At 41.1% G+C, this 22,717-nt stretch overlaps 1 protein-coding gene across 2 annotated transcripts in view; it reads right to left on the reverse strand.

The window, feature by feature from the left end:
* The window catches only part of PACS1 (phosphofurin acidic cluster sorting protein 1), a 118,253-nt gene extending 95,858 nt beyond the window's left edge, over positions 1-22,395 (reverse strand). The window contains exon 1 of one of the 2 annotated variants that reach the window (XM_081061713.1): positions 21,826-22,395. In XM_081061713.1, the coding sequence (XP_080917839.1) occupies positions 21,826-22,175 (350 nt within the window). In that variant the 5' untranslated portion in view covers positions 22,176-22,395. The remainder of the gene's footprint in view (positions 1-21,825) is intronic. The other variant, XM_081061714.1, reaches the window with a different exon arrangement.
* Between the last annotated feature and the right edge of the window lie 322 nt (positions 22,396-22,717).

A 22,717-nucleotide genomic window follows, 5' to 3' on the forward strand; every position in this document is an offset into this window, starting at 1 on the left:
TCCTGTTCCCCTTCCACAATAAAATCTTTAAAAAAAAAAAAGAACAAAGTTGGAGTGGCTGTTTAGCTCAGTTGTTTCGAGCCTGTGCTAATAATGCCAAGGTTGCTGGTTCAATCTCAGCATGGGCCACTGCAAGCTGTGCCCTCCTTAAAATAAATAGATAAATAAAAAAATAAAAGAACAAAGTAGAACAAAATCTCTTGACTTGGGCCAGCCCAGTTGGCTTGGGCAGTTGGAGCTCTGTGCCCCTAACTCCGAGGGCTGCCGGTTCGATTCCCACATGGGCCCGTTGGCTCTCAACCACAAGGTTGCCAGTTCAACTCCTCGACTCCCGCAAGGGATGGGGGGGGGGGCTCTAACCCCCTGCAACGAAGATTGAACACGGCAACTTGAGCTGAGCTGCCTCCGGGATGGCTCAGTTGGTTGGAGCGCTTCCTCTCAACCACAAGGTTGCCGGTTGGATTCCTCAACTCCCGCAAGGGATGGTGGGCTGCGCCCCCTGCAACTAGCAATGGCAACGGCAACTGGAGCTGAGCTGCGCCCTCCACAACTGAGATTGAAAGGACAACAACTTGACTTGAAAAAAAAAGTCCTGGAAGTGCGCACTGTTCCCCAATAAAGTCCTGTTCCCTTTCCCCAATAAAAATCTTTAAAAAAAATAAAATCTCCTGACTTAAAGGTATTTCTGTGAGGTGTTCAGTGAGAAAGGCAAGACGCCAAAATAAGTTTTAATGATTCCATTCTTTTAAACAATGTCCCCAATTCACTGTATGTACATGTGTATACATTTCCACATTATACGAGAATGAAGAAAAGTATGGAAGGATACACATGAGTTACCTGGTATGCCGTGATGCAAAATGAGAAAGTGAAAAGGGGAAATAAGGCAAGCAAAACACAAAAACACTACACTTCACTAAACAATACATATGTACATGGTATAATCCTTTTTATGTATCTTTGTAAAAGTATACATAAATATACAGAGGGTGGCAAAAAAAGTACACACATTTTGAGAAAGGAAAACTATATTAAAATTTAATACTCAATATACTCATATATTGATAACAAAAAATGAATACAAGACACATTTGACTTCTGCAATTTCAAGAGGTGCTCAAAGTGGTTACCATCAGAATACAGACACTTCTGATAAATGTCTAATTATTACATTGTTTTGAAACTAATAAAAGTTAAAAATAATAATAATAAATAATAGTTAATATTACTGATCAAAAAAAAAAAAAGAATCCAGACACTTCTGATTATAGCAAACTACTGCTTAAGCAACGTTGACCAGTGTCCACTTGTATATATATTTTTTTGGCACCCCCAGCATTTTAAAACTTTTAAATAAAATGAATTAAAAGTACTAAACAAATTCAACTGTACAAATGAAAAACTCTTCCATTCACTCAGAAAATATTTTAAATAGTATGCCGGTTTTAAAACATGTCTACAAATTCTTTGATGCTCTCATGAATCAGCAGAGACTTCACTCATATGCAGGATATAAAACTGAAAGTAACAAAGAAACAAACACTCATAGACACAGACAATAGTTTGGTGGTTACCAGAGAGTAAGGGAGGAGGGGGTGGTAGAAGAGGGAAAAGGGGGTCAAATGTATGGTGATGGAAGGAGAACTGACTTTGGGTGGTGAGCACACAAGCTGATGTATGGATGATGGAGTGTAGAAATGCACACTTGAAACCGATGTAACTTTACTAACCATTGTCACCCCAATACATTTAACTTAAAAAAAGGGCAGAAACAAGTTCTCCTGCCCTTGAATACAGGCTGAGCTTAGTGACTTCTAATAAACAGAATGCAGTGGAAATGACACAGTGTGACTTCCCAGGCTAAGTGAGAAAAGGTGATACAGCTCCCACCTGGCTCTCTCTCGTGATGTTGACCCTTGAAACCCAGCCACTCCGATGTGAGGAAGACAAACAGCCACATGGAAAAGCCACCTATATCTTACAATGATCAAAAAAGTAAATTAATTGAGCAAATAAGTAAATATATTTGAAGATAACGAAAACCAATTTCTCACTCTCAACTGGTACTTACACACATGGAAAGGGGTGAGGCTAGAGAGGTATTACAGTAGCACCTCGGTTTTCGAACACCTCCGTTGACAAACATTTCGGTTTACGAACGCCGTGAATTTTATGGATCTATGGTGTCACTAGATAGTAAACTTCATGCTAAATTTGCAGTTTTAGGGGTTGATTTTAAAGATCTGGAACGGATTAATCCATTTTGCATTACTTTCTATGGGGTAATACAAAACCGTGCCTCGGTTTTCGAACATTTCCGAACTCAAACGGTCTTCCGGAACGAATTACATTCAAAATCCAAGGTACCACTGTATATTGGAAATAAAGAGATTAGTTTCACTCATGGTTTTTTTTATGGTTTAAAAAGATATGATTTATGTACAGAAATATATATGTATATATATGTATGTACCTATACACAAAAAGAGACAGCGACATTGATTTTGTGTGGTGTGTGTGTCACATGCTGTAGATACACACTTACCTTTCTTGGCTCTGCCTGTTGAGAGCACCTGGAAGCAATGACATCATGTAACAATGAGCACAACAAACTCCCAAATCTTGGTTCCTAAATATCATCCTCCACTGAAAGAACCGGGACTCCTTAAAGAAACGGCTGATCCCAGGCCCAGAGCCAGGGCAGGAAAAAGGCGAGCCTGGAACATCTTGTTGATCTAGAATATTAGGAAGTGTTCAAAGATTGCTAAAAACATATAAAAGGGAAACAGCCTGAAAGGGCTTCCACCAGCCAAATCTAGAGTTATCTGAGCATCAAAATAAATAACAATACTAACAAATTACAAGCCGATGAATAAATTACAAATCAGTAAATCCCTATTGAAAGGAAGGAAGTGGGGAAAGGGGGAGAGGGAGGGAGTGAGAGAGGGAGAGAGGGAGGGAGATGAGAAAACTCATCCTTACAGGACAAGGCCAATTTACAAATGTAGGATAATGGAAACAACAACAAAAATCATTTGGCAACCACACAGTGGTTGCTTATTTAGGCAGGACATTAATGCCGGCAGTTTGAAGTTTGATGAGGAACAGGGTATTGTCATAGCCTCAAGCTGTCGCCACACAAAACACTTATCAGTTACAAAAAGAAAAACAATGCTTTCACAGTGAAGAAAACCTGAGATACCTGGCAGACACCATGACCAGATGAGCAAGGTTAACATCGCCAGTAAGGGGACTGGGGAACATCAGGTGCCCCTGATGTGATGTACTGGGAATATCACAGCATCATTTCCATATTTTTGCCAAGAAATCACAACCTAAGTGTGGTCATGAGGAAATATTAATGGATTTAGCTTACAGATCCTCCTCCTAAGACTGCTGAGGACATGAATGATAGCAACAGACTAAGGGCTTATTCCAGACCGGAGGACATGGAGACCACGAAATCCAATACATGTTCCTACGTGGGATCTTGGACCAAAACCTAAACGGGAGACATTGTTGGAGCAGCTGGCAAAACGTGCATGGGGCGCATGGACTGGGGGACAGGGTTTTATCAACACTAATGACCTGACTTAGAGGGATATGCAGCAGTTATTTAGGAGGGCCTCTCATCGGGGGCGTGGGGGGAGAATGCACAGAAATATTTAGGGGTGACAGCGTAGCATGTACATAATTCAGTCTCAATTGGCTCAGAAAAACTAATTTAAAGAAAGATAGTATAATAGAACAAATGTGGTAAAATGTTAATAGTTTAAGAATCTGGGTGAGGTAAGAGGGCTGTGGGAGTTCATCTCAGCCACAAACTGGAAGAGTATATATCAGGTACACACACACACATACACACACGGTGCCAAAAAAATGTATACACACTTTAAGGAAGGAAAAAATTGTAACACTCAATATACACCGATAACAAAAGATGAATACAAGTCATGTTTGACTTCTGCAATTATAAGAGGTTTTCAAAGTGGTCCCCATCAGAGTAATTTTAATACAGTTTTTTCCTTTCTTAAAATGTATATACATTTCTTTGGCACCCTCTGTATATCTCAAAGGCCTTGATCTGTACTACACAAAGAACTGCTACACATAAATTACTAAAAGACAAACATATCAATTTATAAAACAGGCAAGACTTGAACACGTACTTCACAAAAGAAGATATCCAAATGGCCCATCAGCAGGCACTTAACGTATTCAGTCATTAGGGAAACGATGCAAACTAAAATCACAAGAGTGAACATTTCATGCCCATTAACACGGCTAAAATGAAAACGACTGATAAAACTGCCTGGTGGTGGAAATGTGGAGCAACAGGAATGTTTGTACAGCACTACCCACTGCTGCATGACGGCACCCCCTCTTAGCAGCCTGAAACACACAGGCACACTATCTCGCAGTTTCAGTGTGTTAGAGGGCCAGTCATGGCTGAGCTGGGTCTTCTACAAGGTTTCCATCCAGGTGTCTGCTAGCCTGTGGTCTCCGTGGGGCTTGAATTGGGCAGGATCTGTTTCCAAGCTTCCCTGGCTGTCGGCAGGGGCTACTGCACTGAGGGCCAGGTTTCTTGCTGCCTGGGGACTTGAAGCTGCCCTCACCTCCCAGCCACATGGCCCTTCCAAGGGCAGCTCACAACATGGCAAGTTGCTTCTCCAAAGCCAGCGAGGGAGACAGTCTCCTCAGAAGATGGGCATCATTATCTGATGTACCGTAATCGTGTACGTCCTGTCACCTTTGCCATGTTCTATTAGGAAGATTGAATCACAGGTCCCAGACACACTCAAGGGGATGGGATTACACTAGGGCATAAATACCAGGAGACAGAGACCTTGGGGGCCACCTGAGACTCTGCCACAGTAAGTGGGAATGTAAGCTCAAACAAGCTCTTTTGGTAAACTGACAGTTTCTTATAAACATATAATATACCTACACTAAGACCTACCATTCCACTCCCACATATTTACCCCAAAGAAATGAAAATGTATATCCCTAAAAAGACTTGCACAAGAATGTTCAAGCAGCTTTATTCATAAAAACCAAAACTGTAAATAAACCATATAGTCCATCCACAGGAGAACGGATAAACAGATCCTATCTGTTTCAATGAAATACTACTAAACAGGAAGAACACTAACACACCCACAATATGGATGAATCTGGCAAAAGAAAGCCAACACAAGAACACACTACATGATTCCATTTACATGAGGTCCAAAAACAAACAAAACTAATCTATGGTGATATAAATCAGAACAGCAATTGGTGACAGGTAGGGGTTGACTGGAAGTGATAAGAATGTTCTATATCTTGATTAAGGTGTTAACCAACACCTTAATATACATGAATGTGTATGTTTGTCAAAATTATCAAACTATAAACCCAAGATCTGTGTATTTCACTGCATTTAAATTTATCTCAACTAATAACATGTTTTAACAGAAAAAGAATTTAGTACGGTAATTAAGAGGACAGGTTCTGAGGCCAAACTGCCAGGGTTTGAACTCTGACTGTACCACTTTCTTGGGCAAACTACCTATCTTCTCTGTGCCTTTCTGTCTGATAATTAAATGAATTAACACATGAACAGCAATTAGAACAGCACCTAGTACATATTATGTGCCCAATTAATATTTGCTATTATTAAACAAAACTAAAAAGACAATTATTAATGCTAGCAGAAATTAAAAATTGGCCAGGAAAGAAAAATCATGGTTTACCACATGGCTCAACAGTGACTTGTCTTTCTATGGTCATAATAATTAAAAATCCTGAATTTAAACGAAATTACAATTTTATTGGAAAATGAGGTGATGGTGAAAAAGCCAAACAATCTTCCAAATTTGGAATTCACCAGATAACACCCAAAGATTGTTTCTGAAACAAGTCTTGTAGAACAACATGACTCTAAAACATATGCATAACTTTGATTAAAAATAAGTATGACGGGGCTGGCTCATAATGCCAGCCTGGGCCAGGGAGCTGTGTCCTATACAACTAGACTGAGAAACAACAGCTTGAAAGGGATGGGGAGGCGGAAAAAGAGGGGGGAAAAAACCCATAAGTACGACAAGGAAAAAACTATTAGGGGGAAGTAAACTACTAAAAAATTAAAACCACGGAGGAAAATAATCAAATGCTGAAAACCAAAATGCAATTAAAAAGAACATCTGTCTGTGTAAGAAGCTGCATTCCAGAGGTAACACTACCTATGCAAACTTGAGGCTGTGCGAGGGAAATCACACTGAAGTTCAGTGTCTACGAGTATTGAGCATATTCCATATGGAAATTGCACAGACAGTACTCTTCCTCCCTTACAACTTACATTCCAAAATCTTATCACCTTTGTTATCCAGTAACAGGCCAGGTATTTCTCAATCCATTGGCTGGAAGGCCAGGGTTATAGTGAATTAATATGAATGAGAATTTAATTATAATAATGTATCACCAATATTCACATGGAAACTTTCAATGAGGAACATAAAACTTGCTTCGATTTTACCGTAATCATTAAAGCAATGCTAAGCAGTAAGATGATGAAAGAAATGGAAAGTGAGTGGTTTAACTACTTTCATTTGAAAACCAGAATTAAGACAGGAACCCCAACAGTGTAGTACTCTTGTTGCCTTCCTATAAACAGACAAGCTTTTAGAAAATAGATGCCACTTGCCATAAGTGAGTCATCTCTATGGTGACCATGCTCAAAGGAGCCCAATGTGGGCAGAGCCTGTTTGGAAGGCTTCATGTCGGTAATCATGCTTTCAGTCCCGACAAAAAGGCTCATGAATCGACATCTATAGTAGCTTAAGACTTATAAAGCATCTATAAATTGTTTCATCTGTTCTTTCCAACAACCTGGAATAGTCAGCTAGACAGTTTTTATTTCTTTCCATTCTGATGAGAAGATTGAAGAACAAATGGTAACTCACTCCAAATCACAGAGTTTTTGTTATTTAAAGGAAGGATTTAATTCTTCTGGCTCCAAGACCAGTGTTCAATTCACTCTACCAGTACATCTGTGCAACCAGAAAAGTCTGGGAAGATTCATTATTTGCTAATTTTTTAAAGTCTAGATTATAGATGGCAACATTTGAAACTCTTGGATTACTTTAGGTCTCTTCCCCAAACAAACAAAATGTCAAACACACTTGAGTATATTCAAGCACACTGACATTTACAGACTAGGATAACTGTAATAAAGGGAAAGTGTCTTTAACAGTGAGTCTCAATAGAGTAATGGCAGTGGTAATGTCTCTAGGGTGCTTTCTGGGTTGTCACAATGATTGGGGACTTCACTGACATTCAGTGGTAGAAAAACCAAGAATGCCAGACATCCTACAATCCACAATTCCTTTAAGTTCCGCGCAGTTAAAAAATGACTAGCTTCCTAAGTGATTTCCAACATTTTTGTAAGTGAAAACATTCTGCCTATAGGTAGAACCAGGTTTTGTAGGGCCCAAGGCTTATAGGATCCTCCTTAAAAAAATATATACAAAATTACAATTACAAAATTCTAGGATTTAATTCTAATTCTAGGACGTAAAAATATCAAATATGTAGGACTACATCTAAATAAAGATATACAATACTTCTATGCTAAAGAGTGCAAAATTAAAGAAGACCTAAATAAATGGAGGGACATATCACATCCATAAAATTGAGACTCAATAGTTTAACGATTTCAATTTTCTCCAAATTAATCCAGAGTCAACGCAATCCTAATTAAAATTCTCAAAAAAAAATTTTTTTTTAAGTTGAAAAATTGATTCTAAAATTTCTAAGGAAATGCAAAGAGGAAAGAGTAGTTGAGGCAATCATGAAGACACAAAGCTGAAGACTTAGACCCCCAGGGAACAGGCTTATTACAAAGATACAGTAATAGAGAGAGGGCGACATCAGTGCAAACACCCACAAACTGACCAATGATACAGAACAGAAAGTATAAAAATAGATCCACACGTAAACTGTCACGTGATTTATGATCAAGGTGACAATGGAGAGCAGTGGAAAAAAGATGATCTTTTAAATAAATGGTGCAGGGTTAACTGAATATCCATATGGGGGGAGCTGTATCTTAACCCCTCACACCACACACAAATATCAATTCCAGATGTACTGTAGATCTACAGGTGAATGGCAAAACAATACAGCTTTTAGAAGGTAATATTAGAGAACATGATCTTGAAGCAGACTAAGATTTCTTAAACAGGTCATAAAAGGCACTAAATATAAAGAGGAAACCTGACAAATTGGACTAAATTAAGATTAAGAATTTCTGTTCATCCTAAAACACCATTAAAAGAGTAAAAAGGCAAAAAACTCCTACAAGTCAATAAAAAACACAGACAACCCAACAGAAAAATGGGCAAATGCCTGAATAGACAATTCAGAAAAGAGCATATCCAGATGGCTGATAAGCTTTGATAAGCTTATGAAAAGGTACTCAACATCATGAGGGAAATGAAAATTTAAAACACTGGAGAAACCACTTTACCGCCCACCAGAATGACTAGCATGAAAAAGACAAAGAATACCAACTGTTGGTGGGGATGAGGTACAACTGGAACTCTCATCCATCACTAAGATGAACCCACGTAAAACCCACTATCCTGCAATTCCACCCGTTATAAACCCTCGAGAAATGAAATGAAATGAAATACACAAGAGTGCTTATATCCACCGACACACGTATAAGAACGTCCAGAGCAGCACTGTTCATAATAGCCCCAAACTGGAGAGCTCCCAAATGCCCATCACCAGCAGAATGGTCCAATAAATTGTGACATATCCACTAACAGAATACTAACTAAACCACAAGAATATATGAAACAATGTAGATGAATCACACAAACATCAGGTTGAACAAAAGAAGTTCCAAGTATAGATACAAGAGTGTACATTGTATGAAGTACAAAAACAGGCCAAACTAACTTACACTAGTAGAAGTTAGGATACTAGTCATCTTTGGTGGGGGAAGAGGCAGTGATTAGAAGGGGACAAGGTAATGTTTTGGGGTGTTGGTAATGTTCTGTTTTCTGATATGTGGATATGTTCAGTTTGTAAAAATTCGTAAGCTGTACTTACTATATGTGTACTTTTCTAACTATGTATTATACTTTAATAAAAAGTTTTCTTAAGAACTTAGGTACAGGGGCATGGAAGTAGCCTGTGCACATGAAGGGAGGGCCTTGAAACTTAAGCTTCATTAGCTTAACAATAAATCTTGCCTTTGGTTCTACTGGACACATATGTACATAAATAAGAAGCAGTTTATAATTATCTAAGCCTAAAACTAAACAGATTTTACATAGGAATGTAACTATATTTTTCACCATTTAATACACACTGAATTTTCCAGGACTCTAACTACTGTGTAAATAGAGAAAAGGCTGTATTTTGTTTTGTGTAAAACTTGATGAAGATTTATTCACCATTCTAGAAAAACCGTATCACCGATGACATTGCCACATATCATCTGATTCACCCATGCAATACACCTGTACCAGTCTCTATTTATGGGTGTCATATTCAGAGATAAGCTATGTGTACCTGCAAGCACCTAACGGCTATGGTTTCTAATGTGCTGTGAACATTTATAAATAAATGTCTTCTGAGAATTTACATTTAAAAATACATACTGTATTATGAACAGCCCTCCTTTTATTTTTTCCTTTATATTTACAATGAAGACGTTGTAGACATGTTGGTAAGCTTACTGACTGGAAATTTCATTTCAGGATAGAAGAGGAGCCACTGAAAAGCAGTTACAAACCATTTGCCTATCAAAAGAACTGTAAAGGGAATTCTAATTCCTGAACTTGGTAACTGTTCTCTTATGCTAGTCACATTATCCAGATCAAAAGTTAAGTAATATACTTATCTAAAATGTAAAAAACAAAACAAAGGAAAGAAAAATCATAGTCTACAGCATAAGAGATAAAAGAGCAATTACCCAAATATATCCATCAGAAACTTGATCTAGACAGAGAACAAGGGGGAAATAAGAGTTACAACCACATGATCTAACTGAGCCCTTTTCCTTTTAGATCAGTTAGACCCAATTTGGCATTCACAAGCGAAGGGCTCCACTATTTTTCTGTTCTCTTTCAAAAATAGCTCCACCTTCAAGATTACACAAATTAGATCATTCTGCAGCAGGATTCCTCCTTACAGAGCAACTCCTAGGAAGCAGAGACAAGCTGTCTGCTCTAGCAAACTAGTCATTAAAAAAAAAAACAAAAACCCAAAAACCCAGATGTTTTTTACTTTTCAGTTTCACTGGGTTAGTGACAAAGGACATGGGCTATAGTTATTAATGGCTTCTGCACTAGATCTTCCTCATCAAAAACCATCAAATACCTAAGGATCACAGAAGAGATCCTAAGGAGATACCAGATAAGCAATTATGACAGCAGAATAATTAGGGATGTTGAAAGTCAGCTGCTCCAATAGCTTCACATTGCCTACAGCATAAGAATAATTTATCTAGATTTTTAACACAGTTGCCAATCTATGGATTATTCCATCATCCAGTAAATTCCCAAGGATATTTATTCCCAATTAATTACAAATGGCAAAAGTAGAAACAAGCTTCCTCAAGAGCTTTGAAGAATTCTGTTACACAGATCTCGTTCTCATATAATGTCACTTAAGAATGCTTATTTTCTGGCTCAAAACCCTCTATGGCTTCCCATCTCATTCGAGGTCAAAGTCAGAGTCCAACAATGGTCTACAAGATTTGGTCCTGTTTACTTCTGATTTTCTCTCCCATTACTCTCCGTCTGGCTCAGTTGGCTCCAGTCCACTGACAGGAAACTCCTGCATGTTCCTGCAATCTACCAGTACTTGTGTTTTCCTCTCCTATAAATGTGCTCCACAAGGACGGCTCACCTTCTCTGAGTCTTCTAGATTATCTTATTTAAAACTGTAACACTCTCGGCCCCTTACCCCACTTTCCCACTTTACTTTTATCCATCTGATATACCCTATAATTTGCTGCCCACCCGGCCCCTGGAAGGTAACCTGCAGGAGAGCTGGGATTTTGTATGTTTTACTGACTGCTCTCTCCTCGGCATCTAAAATGGTGACAGGCATTTGATATATGCTCAATAAGTATCTGCTGACTCAATGAAGTTACTCTTAGGTAGAGAAAGAGTTACACAGACTTACCCAAACCTATGTGGTAAGATAAAGCCAAATAAGAGACCAAAAAGTCAAAGCGTTTTTAATATCGTTTTGCGCGCATGGTTTTAAAGGAATTCTAGCAAGCTGCTGACATTTTCTTCCAGATACATTCAACAATAGAAGGAAATAACGGGCATCAAACAAAACAAAGCAGAACAAAAACAAAAACCCAAATAGAGCGTCATCCCAGTCATTTTTTATAAAATCTTCTCTTAAATGGACTCAGATAAGATGCCTGCCGCCTCCCCACACTGAGATGTGGCATTCATTTATCAGTGAGGCTGCCTGAGAAACAGGCCCTTCTGGAACATGAGTAAACATATCACTTGGCCTAAGTCCAAAGCATACCAAACTAATCTTGGGCCAAATCTTAGTTCAGAAGATCATCTCCCATTTCCTGCCCAGGTTTTTGTTTCTCCAATGAGATGATCCTGTCCTTTTTCTCCATGGAGAGAAAAATCAACCAAAAAGATTAATGCGCAATATTTAATAATATTAAGCTATCCCTTTTTATAAGTATTTTTTAAAGGAAAGATAGAGGGGATTATCTACAATAAAAACAAAGCAATATAATTGTATTACATACAGTTAATGAACAATTCTCCCCATTAAAGGCAAGGGCATAAACAATTTATTGCACATTTTGGTGTCAGAGAGGAAATACAATTAAATCCATTAATAGCCACAAGAGTTTTTATGTTCCCAGAGGACCTTGATTTCCAGAGTTGCTTATTCATTTTCAACCACAGCAAACACGGTGCATGGCAGAGATGACAGATGCTGCAGACTACTTTCCACATCTTTTAATTTTGATGACATAATTTTATTAAACAACAGACTTAAGGTAGATAACACTGCCACATTCCACTGGATATGAGCTGAAAGTGCCAACCAAAAACCCACCTGTGAAAACAATGTAAATGATGACTAATGTAAATCAGGTCTACACGTTACATCAACATATTCATAGTTTCACTGACATTACCCCACAATGTTAAGGTAATGATTTCTATGATGCTCAAACATCTTGAAACTATTTTGGTTCTCTTCGTAACATATCAACAAGGCAAAAAAAGGAATCCTTGCCTTTAAAAACCAGGAAGAAAAGGGACTTGCCCAGAGGTAATCAAAACAAATTTAACTAAGTACTACATAATGGCTTTACTTACTAATCCACAATACTCCAACGCAAACGTAAAATTTGACTTGGATCTCTAACTACATCTTCAACAGGGTTTCTGACCCCCTAAGACTTTAGAAGATGTCACCCCGACCTCACCAGCAATCCTCCCTCTTGGGAGCACAACCTAGATCAAGAGCTAAGCAGACGGTCTCTTCCTTGCCCCTGAAACACCCCAGCTGTGCCTCTGATGTCCTCACATTATACTGCCCATTACTCGTAGCCTCGTATTCAGAGCCTATTCATTCGTAACATATTTGAGTATCTGGTTCTTCAGCCCATGGTATATTAGAAGCAACAAAGCAGCAAGAATGCATACTGATAGCCACAGAGAGACACAGACAAAAACAAAACAAAAACAACAATCACCTGAGTTTAAAAGCTAGTTAGTTATGCACCACGTACCAGTCTACACTCTTCGAGTTCACCATGAGGAGCCCATTCATCGTGATGATCCACACTTGAGAAGAGGTTAAAGCTGTTTTATATATTCTTGAGGAACAACCAGAAACATATAAATGTATTTGTAGATTTCCAACCAAAATGGGAAAATAAAGGTAAAAATTAGCATATTTTTTACAAAGATCCAAATGTTTAGTGATAGGCCTTAAATGTATTATCAGGTTTCTCTGATAAAAGTACAGTTTTTCTATAGTTTGAGACCTAAAAAGGAAAGCTTAAAAAGGCAAGAGAAAAAACATCAACTCCATTTAAACCCTCAATTTTCCAAATGGCTAGCTATAAACCGGTTTAGTTGCTCCTCTGGCTGCCAAAACAGAGCTACAGAAGTCAGCAGGTAGAATAGGGAAGCTGTCAAGTCAAGTTGGCTCAAAACAAAGTTGTGGTTTGCAGGCGGGGCCAGCACCATCTCTTCCGTTCATATAAGCTGGCAGGATGTAGAAACAGGATCCCGACCCAGCCACTGCTTCAGAGAACCAAAATATTTTGCTTTGACTTTCTAGTCTATTAAGCTTGGGGTTTGGCAGGATCTGTGTCTAATGCGAACTCAAGACCTTGTGATGATCCCACTGAGGAAGTCGGAAAATCAACAGTTGCCCTAATTCTAGAAAGAAAGCAGTTTTTGGAGGGATGTGGAAGAGAGAGAGAGAAGCTGGACTGGCAATACAATGACAACAGTAATAATAACAGCTAATATTTTTAAGTATTTCCTATATGTCACATATGCACTGAACCTATATTAATCTCATTTAAGCCTCATAATAAATGAGGGGTAGGGACAATTATTATGCCCATTTTACAGATAAGAAAATGGAAGCATCAGAGAAATTAAATAATTTGCCCAAATCATTCAAATGGTAAACGACAGAGTCAGGATTAAAATCCTGGCCACTGGCTCCAGAACCATTAAGCCATTAATCTATGAAGCCTCTCACTGTCCATAATTTGGTAAGAGCAGCCTTCTGTAATTCCCACATGATAAAGTCCAAAGCATTAAATATTATTCGTCAACTGTGAGAACCAGAAAGGGCTTGGGGAACACCAAGTTTAAGCAGAGAAATGGCTGTGGCGTCTATTGTGAGTCATAAGACAAATCCCTGCTCCACCTCCCTCTAAGCTGCAGAGCCTTGCAAAAATGCCCCCACCTCACCTCCACTCACTGGGCCTTGACTTCCCTTTCTGGGAAAGGGATCTCAGTACCTGCCTCTGATGGTTACTGCAGCACACAGTAAATGCTCCGTCAGGGTCACTTCAATCAGGCATCCGCTCAAACCAGAGGCCTTCCCCGACCACTCTTACTAAAACAGCCCGTCCTCTAACACGCTCAAGTCCCCACTCTGCCTTATGTTTCCCGACCTACTGATCAAAGATCTAACTATTTGTTTATTGTCTGTCTCCCTCCACTAGAATGTACACTCTGGGAGAGAATGGACTTTGTCAACCTGTTTGCTGCGGTTTTCCAGCACCTAGAGCAGTGCTTGGCACATGGAACTACTCAATAAATATTTGTTAAATGAGTGAATTGTGCATAATAGATTTCACTGAATAAACATTACAAATAAATCGGCACTGTTCATTCAACAAACATTTATTGAGCACCTATAAAGTAACTACATAAATGAACAGGATTATTTCAAATAATGATAACTAGTTGTTAAGATTTATAACTCCCAGAATGGACTGGGCAGGTGAGGGCAGCTTTCAGGGTGGCAGGTCAATGATGGCCTGAATGACACCCAGGAGCCAACTACACGATGGTCTGACAACAGAGCAGCCCAGATAGAAGAGCAAGTGCAAAACCCGAAAGGCAGGAGCGACAGTGCCCAGGACCAACTTGCCTAGAGCCACTAAAAGATGAGGTCAAAGACACAGGAAGGGGTCACATCGTAAAGTATCCCTAAGTATGATGAAAAGTTATTTTATAGTGTCCCTTATTTCTCTTCACCCATTAGAACGTATACTTTATGAGACCAAAGATTTCGTTTGTGGCACACACCAGCTGATCTATAAACATTTGCTAACTAAATGAACTGAGAAGATTACAAAGCAGGGAGTGACATGATCTGATTTTCATTTTAATCACTCTGAACTGCTTACCAGTGGTTACCTTCTAGGAGACCAGAGTGGCAGAGGAGGGGGAGAATTGCAAACAGTAGAGTAAAATGTGTTTGAGAGGTACCGTAAAGCAGAAACAGGAGAAAATAGCTACTCTCTAAACCTTGAAGCATTTGGTGTTCTAAAACAAGACAGAAAAAGGTAAGCAAGGAGGGATCAAATAAATGACAACTGATGCCCTAAGCCTTTTGTGTTTTCTAAACTATTTTTAAAAATTGCTACAAAGAATCTCTATCTCACCTGTGAAAAAAAGAACAAAGGAAACTCAAAGACAGACACACACACACAAAATGCTTTCTCCAAAGCACTGTAAAGGAAAAACACCTCCTATATCTAAGCATTTCCTCACGGACAATTAATATGCCAATTATAGCCAAAATGTTACCTGGGGCAAATCTTGCTCACAGTAAGGTTTTGAGACCCAGAGTGTCATTTGGGGGAATTCTGCAGTCTACAAAGGGAGGAACAGGTATTATAGGCATCTACTTTTAAAACATCACTCCTTTCATATCTACCTAGATCTGCACTAAAAAAAACAACCCCACAACAAAACACATACAGGGTAAATTACAGTGTAATTTCTAAGATGCACATCACAGTTCTAAAATTTTGTTGTCAAAATAATCTATGGATATTACCTGGTGTCTATGTTTACAGAACTAAAAGTGCTAAAAGCATGAATGAAACACAGGTTTACCTGGAAGTTCACAGGATCATGACCCACAGAGACAAGAGGAAGAAAGGTATTCAGGGTCAGAAACATTGGAAGCTAGAACTAAACTCAGATATTCTGACCATCAGTGTATTTTAAAAACATTACAGCCTAAAAGGATCTACCCCAAAACATGAAAGAAATAAATGTGTCATTACCAATATTACTTTATCACCTGTGCCTCACCATCCCCTCATGAGGAAGCCGTGGTCTAGAACATTCTCCAGTCACCATTTTTGCTATCAATAAAAATGAACAAGCAACTCTGGAATCAAGAAAGGTAGGTAATGAGTGGAGTAAAACTTTAGTCCCCCATGTCTTTATCCATTCAATATGTACTTTTTCTTATAGCTTTATTATGGTACAAAATTTGTAATACTCACTCCTATGAGGTGTGCAACCGAGTATGGTCAATATATATTCTTAAACGTATATTTTTTAAACTGGTCTTTTCTGTAATATGTTTATTATAGAAAGTCTAGAAATCACCAAATAACATATAAATACAAAAATTAATACCATACATAATCCTACCATCTAAACACCATTTTGGAGTTAATGCCTCCAGGCGGTTTTCTCTACAGATATTGACTGAGACTAAAACTGTGGGAAACAAATGGCAGAGAGTCATCAGGAAGCAAATTCCCTCCAGGAAGAAGGGAGCAGACTAGAAGATAATAACATTTAAAGTGCAAAACTAGAGAAAACGAAAGAAAACTAATGCACTCTTGAAGTAGCGAAGAAAAGGGCATTTTAAAGTAATCTGGAAAATGATAAAAGTCTTCAGTTTAAATGAACGAGCACAAACCACAAATATTAATACTACATACATAGGCATACATAGGCAACTGTCTCTCTAAAACTAATAGAACTTTCTGTGGTCCTGGAAATGTTTTAGATCTGCCCTGTCCAAGGTGGAAGCCACTAGCCACATGAACTAGTTGACATGAAATGTGGCTAGTGCAACTAAGAAAGAGAATTTCAATTTTTATTCAATTTTAGTTAATTTTAATTTTAATAGCCACATGTGGCTAGTGGCTACTGTCCTGGACAGCACAGCTTTAAAGATAAAATACCTTATGACCTTAAGACGTAATTGAATGTCAAATGGAATGTTTTAAGGAAGTGTTTTCTAGAAAATATATAAGCTAAGTAACAATGTGTCATCATTTACTGGCCTTCTGTACTGTGTTACCCAAGGTAGAGGCCAGGTACAGGTCTGCCTAAGTGGCTCCCTGAGCTGTGACTAACTACAGCTATCTTTTGGTTTGTAATAAGATTAAAGAGAATGCAGGTCCAGCAGGCTTTCTAAGCAGACAATTGCCCTATGGATGGCAGTAAGAGGGAAGGAAATACTCTTGAGTTGGTTCCTAGGCACAACATCTTGGTCTTCTAAAACCCTCAGAGGCTATGCTGGTTATTTTTCTAACTAGGCCTAGAGAAGGGAGGATTCTGTCAGTGTTTGCCAATCTAGAACCAAACCACCTTGCTCAATTCCAGCCTAAATGGGCCTCTGAAAGACGTTCTAAGATCAACTTCAAATTCTGTCTTTTCTCAAGAACCCGTAATACCACTCGGAACCCATGCTGGGAAAAGACCAATTCTTGCAATCATTCCCACAGCTACCTTGGTCTCCCAAAGTACTCCCAGAATGTGGCGCCAAGGATACAAGCCAAGCCGACTCCAAATTTCAGAGGACCCACTGAACTTTCAAATCCTAGCCAAAACAGGACAAGGCCTCCTGGGGTGAAGTTGTGAAAAGACACAGCCCAAACATTTTCTGACCTGCAACTCCCTCATGCACACAGAGGTGAAACACTAACAGTAACAGTGGCAACGTACTCAGCTAAGAAACTGGAAAACAAGTTTGAAAAGAAATCACAAAACCACTAATGTGTCCAAAAGATCTGTAAATCAATACATGTAAAACAGACTCTGTGAAAGTCATTCTTTCTGCCTTAAGGAATCTGAGCTTCCACAGGGACGATGGATAATATTACCCCGCCAGAGAGGCTATTCTATTACAACACTCACAATGTGAAATTCAAATCTTCTAAGGTACAAATATGCTTTTAAGACTTTCAATGCTGGGGAAATTACAGAAATTTCACTAGGTCTCTCTTATTCGACCAGTGACATTTACTTTAACTCTATCATATAAGTACTTTCTCCTGTGGATCTATCTATAGGTCTTATTTAATATTTATTTTACACATCTTAAAATGGACCATAAGTAAAAGTTTTCCCCATCAATGCATGAAAAACCTAAGGTGTGGAAGAGTTTGTCCCAGTACACAGTAAGAAAACAGAGCAATATGTCCTGGCTTGCCTTGTGCTTTTGTAGTTAGAGGGGCAGCTGCCCCCAAGCACCTTCATGAAACACGTCTATGGCAGGCCAGCCACGCCCTTAGCCACGGCCACCTCCTTCGGCTGTGACACCTGTACAGTAAAGCTTAACTTCAGTACTCACTTTTTTTTTTAATGTCATCTAAGAAGAAATGTGACTGATAATTACTGAACTCCTTCCCTAAATACACATACAGATAAGAATATGTAAATGTGCTTTGTACTCAAAGAAAATGTCATATAGTTCATGAGTGATAACAGCAGAGCACATTTTGTCTCCTAATAGTTTTATGCCACTGAGGAAATGCTGTACACCTGTGAAATTTCATAATTTTTCTCCCTCTCCTACTTAAGCAACTCAAAAAGAAGGAAGAACGTCAGGGAAACTCTCACCATACAAAGGCCTAAGAGAAGGGATTGATAAGACGACTCCAAAACCCTTTCTTTAACATCAAGCAACGCGCTACCTGGTGTCTACAATGGTGCACAGCACTGTCCATGCCACGGACCATAGTAGAGGAAGTACTACTTCGTATGGAAGGAAAACAATGCCAACTTCGAAAGGTGTGAATTTCATAAAGAACTGAGAGGCCTACCTGCTCGTAACAGAATCACAAAAGCAACGCTCTGTCCCAGTGATTACCTCTGGGCAGTGAGAACAGAGAGAGGACTGGGGCTTTTTCCTTACACTTTCCGTTTTTCTGTACTACTAGAATTTCTAATCATAGACGTGTATTTTTCTCTTTATTTAAAAAAAAATGCTGGCAAAATGGCAATGAATAGAATAAGTTAGTTATTTTAAAGCCAACTACATGTATGCTCTTCATCCATAAGAAATTTTAAAAAATTACAATGGATTCTGAGGGAATTTAGTGGATGTTAATAAGAACACAACACATATCTGAGGAACAACGACAACGCTATCTTTATTTAAATATCTACTAAAGGAAAAGGGATTTTTTTTCCTGAAGAAAATTATATTTCTATAGGGATCAAGAAAAGGAGCATGACCTCCCTACCACCTGATTTTTCAACTTTCCTCTCTGCACTAGGTTGAGGGTCACATTTTACGAGACTGAATCCCACAACATTGTTATGTACAGTTAACCTTAGATCCACAATCATGTTTACATTTAAGTGTATGTATCTCAGATGTTTGGGTCTCATTTGAGTTACACGAGACCAGAATGCTAATCCTAGAGTATGTACAAATACAGAGTGCTGTGTACAGAGTGCAAGCTGCCAATATATTCTCAACATGAACAAGTACGCCAAGGAGACCTCAAATTAACCAGATGACTCTGATAATTCAAAGGGCCAATAGCAGGCCATTTTCTCCTCACAGGGTGTTATTTTCCACCCTGCAGATAAAACAGCATGCTCCAAAGAGCACAAGTGTTCCACAAGGAGCTGGGAGGCACAGGGGTGACAGCTGAAAAACAAAGTCAGAGCAGGACAGCTGACAATCTCAGGGATTGGTCAGTAGACACGACACACTGCACGCATGCTCCTGCAGGTGAAAAAAAGGTAGCCTAAGCCTCACACCAAGTTAGCACAATAATTATCGATTTGATCAGGTCGCCTGGCTATTTCTTGGGCTAATAACTTATTGTGTGGACTTCTCAGTGACTAATGGGGCAGACCAAAAATCATCAGCCATCAGTGATTTTATTTATCCCCCCTCTGCTGCACAACAGCGTCTTGCCAGTCGACGGGTGCCTTTTCAATCTAACAAGCTAAAGAAGGCAGCTATCCAAATGTCATCAATCAAACACAGTGACAGATGTGAAGGGAAGAATGGGCAAGCATATGTTAGAACACTGGAGCCATGTGGGAAGGTGCACAGTGCTTTTATGTTTGAAAAAGGTAATAAGAATACTTCAGCTAGACATGAGCCTATGATAAAAGAGAGAATCCTGCTCAGAACTAAGACGAACAGCATCACACACGAAACACCCACTTGAGTTTGGTGTTGTGGTAGGGTGCTGGCCAAAGCAAACTAAACTAAGAGGCTCCTGATTACCCTAAAGGAAGGACAGAAAACAAGAAAAGTGTAAGTCAGTGAGGTTAATGTTGAAACACAAAGGACATGAAGAGTAGAAGGGGAGTGGGAAGAATGAAAAACCACCTAATAATATCTAAAAAAGTTCCAGATGTATACCCTGCAAACAGCAATTCCACCCCCCTACATATAAAGACAACCAAGAGAAACTTTTGCAGTGAGCACCAGGAGTCCTGGATAAAAATATTTACAGCATGATTGTTCATGTTCACAAAGAAGAAACAACCCAAATGTTCATCAAAAGGAGAATTATAACATACTCCTACAATGAAATTCTATCCATTAGTGAAAATATTTAAATTACAGCTACCATGCAACTTACAGTACATGATGATTCTCACAAACTTAGAGTTAAAAAAAAAAAACCAACACAATAAAATAGGTCACAGAACACATACAATACGATAGCATTTCCATAGACTTCAAAAACATTCAAAATTTAAAATTAGTGTTTGCAGGTGCACATAGGTAATAAAACTAGTTTTAAAAGACAAGGGAAATTCAGAATAGTGTTTTACCTTTGTGGGGGAAGAAGGGGATGTGGTCCGGAAGGGGCACCCTGGAGGCTTCAACATAATGGATAATGCTCTATTTCTCAACCTGAGTCAAGTATACAGGTGTACTGCCCATCCTTTTTTTAATAGCCTATCTAGGATGTGTGTGTGTGTGTGTGTGTGTGTGTCTATATATATAATGTATGTTGTATGCATGAAATAATTCAAAAAAAAAGAGAAAAATAAACAAATAACAATGTTCCCTAACCCCCACTTACACGTCCATCTGCCCAAGGCTGGCCTAACAGAGTTAAAAGTGAGCCCAAGACTCCAAGGCAACAGAATCAGAGGTGACAAAAAGATCACCTGCAGGCATTTCTCTGGGCTTACTGGGCAAAACCGGCTCCCGTGTCTACTCAAGGGGTAAACTGTAAGGCACTGCATACTGTCCCCAAAGAGTTGAAAAAAGACTGCCTTGCCAATGCAGAAACAGAAAATATCCCGAACTAGGGAAATTTTACCAACGGAAGGAAAGTCCCCAGATGGTGCCAACAGACAGGAATGGATTGAATTTAGGAACAAGGCAGTAATTTTCTGTAGCCCAGCAGGACTGGAGGATTTGTGACCAGTTACTGGGGAGGCAGGAGCAGAGAAAAATACACTTGAAGACCCACAAAGTAGGACTTCTACAAGAGCGTAGAGACCAGGGCAGAATGTGTGTGACTTGACGTACAATGAACATGTGTCCTGAAGACTAACTACGGGCCCCAAGGGTTCCTACCTGGGCTTTACCTGGCAGAAGGTGATCGCCGGGTTTGGCACATGCTGAGGACATTGGGAAAGAATAGTATCAAAAGAGATCTATATACCACATCTATGGAACATATGTACAGCCCCCGGGCGCCGGCAAGGCAGGGAAAAGAGTCTGTGGCTTATGCGGGGAAACTGACCGTCAAGAAGGCCGGATTCGGTCAGCTCAACAGGAGAAGGCCCAGGGCCGAAAATCCAGAAGGCCCCGCAAGGGGAGGGGCAGGGGTGGTCCCGGCCACAGGCAGAAGGTGCGGCTGCCCGGAGAGGGCGGGGTCCCCGCAGAGGAGGAGTCCTGGGAGGCCTGGCCGGGACCAGGCCCCGCAGCCCCGGGGAATCCAGGGAGGAGGAGTCCCCGTGGGCGATGGGACAGGATGGAAGGGAAAGGCGGGGGTCTGTCACAGCCCCCGCCGGGAGCCCCCGAGAGCCCGGCCCCCCGCCCGCCGCTCACCTGGGCACGCAGCTGGACGAGCTTCGGTCCACCTCCCAGGTGGCGTAGAGGTTCATCTGCACGGGGGCGGGTGTGCGGCCTGGCCCCGGGCCGCCGGGAGGCGCGGAGCCCGAGGCCACCGCGACGGCCATGGAAGTGGAGGTGGACGAGGAGGAGGAGGAGGCGACCGCCGCTGAGGTGGACGAGGACGAAGTGGTGGCCTGGGCCAGCTTGGGGGGCGTTGGCTGCTGCGGCGTTGGCTGCTGTGGCGTTGGCTGCTGCTGCGGGGACTGGGCGACCCCAGAGCCCCGCTGGCCGCTCCCACCCCCGGCGCCTCCGGGACCACCGCCCGTCCCTCCGCGTTCCGCCATGGCCCGGCCGGGGGTGAGGGGCGCGGGCGTTACGGGGATCGAGGCGACCACAGGCGGACGCCCAGGCTTCTTCCCCGGCGGCGGCGGCGGCGGCGGGGGCTCGACTCGTCTCCTCAGCCCGCCCGCCGGAGCGCGCGAGCGAGCGAGAAGCTGCACGCAGGCGCGGGGCCTCGCGACGCGCGGTCCTCGCGCTCGCCCGCCGCTGCCTGTTGCGGCTCGCGCCGCCAAGACACTGGGTGGGCGTGTCCGGGGCGGGGGCGGGGAGCCCGGGCTCGCGCCGGCCCCACCCAACGCCAAGGGGCGGGGCTCGCGCTCGCGGCCCCGCCGGGCCCGTGGGCGCGCGCCCCTTACTCCTTGGAAGAGGGGTCTGCGGCCCGCGCGTGCTCGGCTGGCTCCTCCCCTCAAATCCGCCGCGCGGGCTGCAGCCGGCCTGCCCTGTCCTCCCCTCCCCCCGTCGTCCTCTCCGCGACAGCGTCCCGGCCAGCGGAAATCCCGCTTTTCCGGGGCGCGGCCCCGGCCTGGAGGGGGATGCCGCGGGAGCG

Source organism: Rhinolophus hipposideros (assembly GCF_964194185.1).
Source record: "Rhinolophus hipposideros genome assembly, chromosome: 10".
NCBI classification, from domain to species: domain Eukaryota; kingdom Metazoa; phylum Chordata; class Mammalia; order Chiroptera; family Rhinolophidae; genus Rhinolophus; species Rhinolophus hipposideros.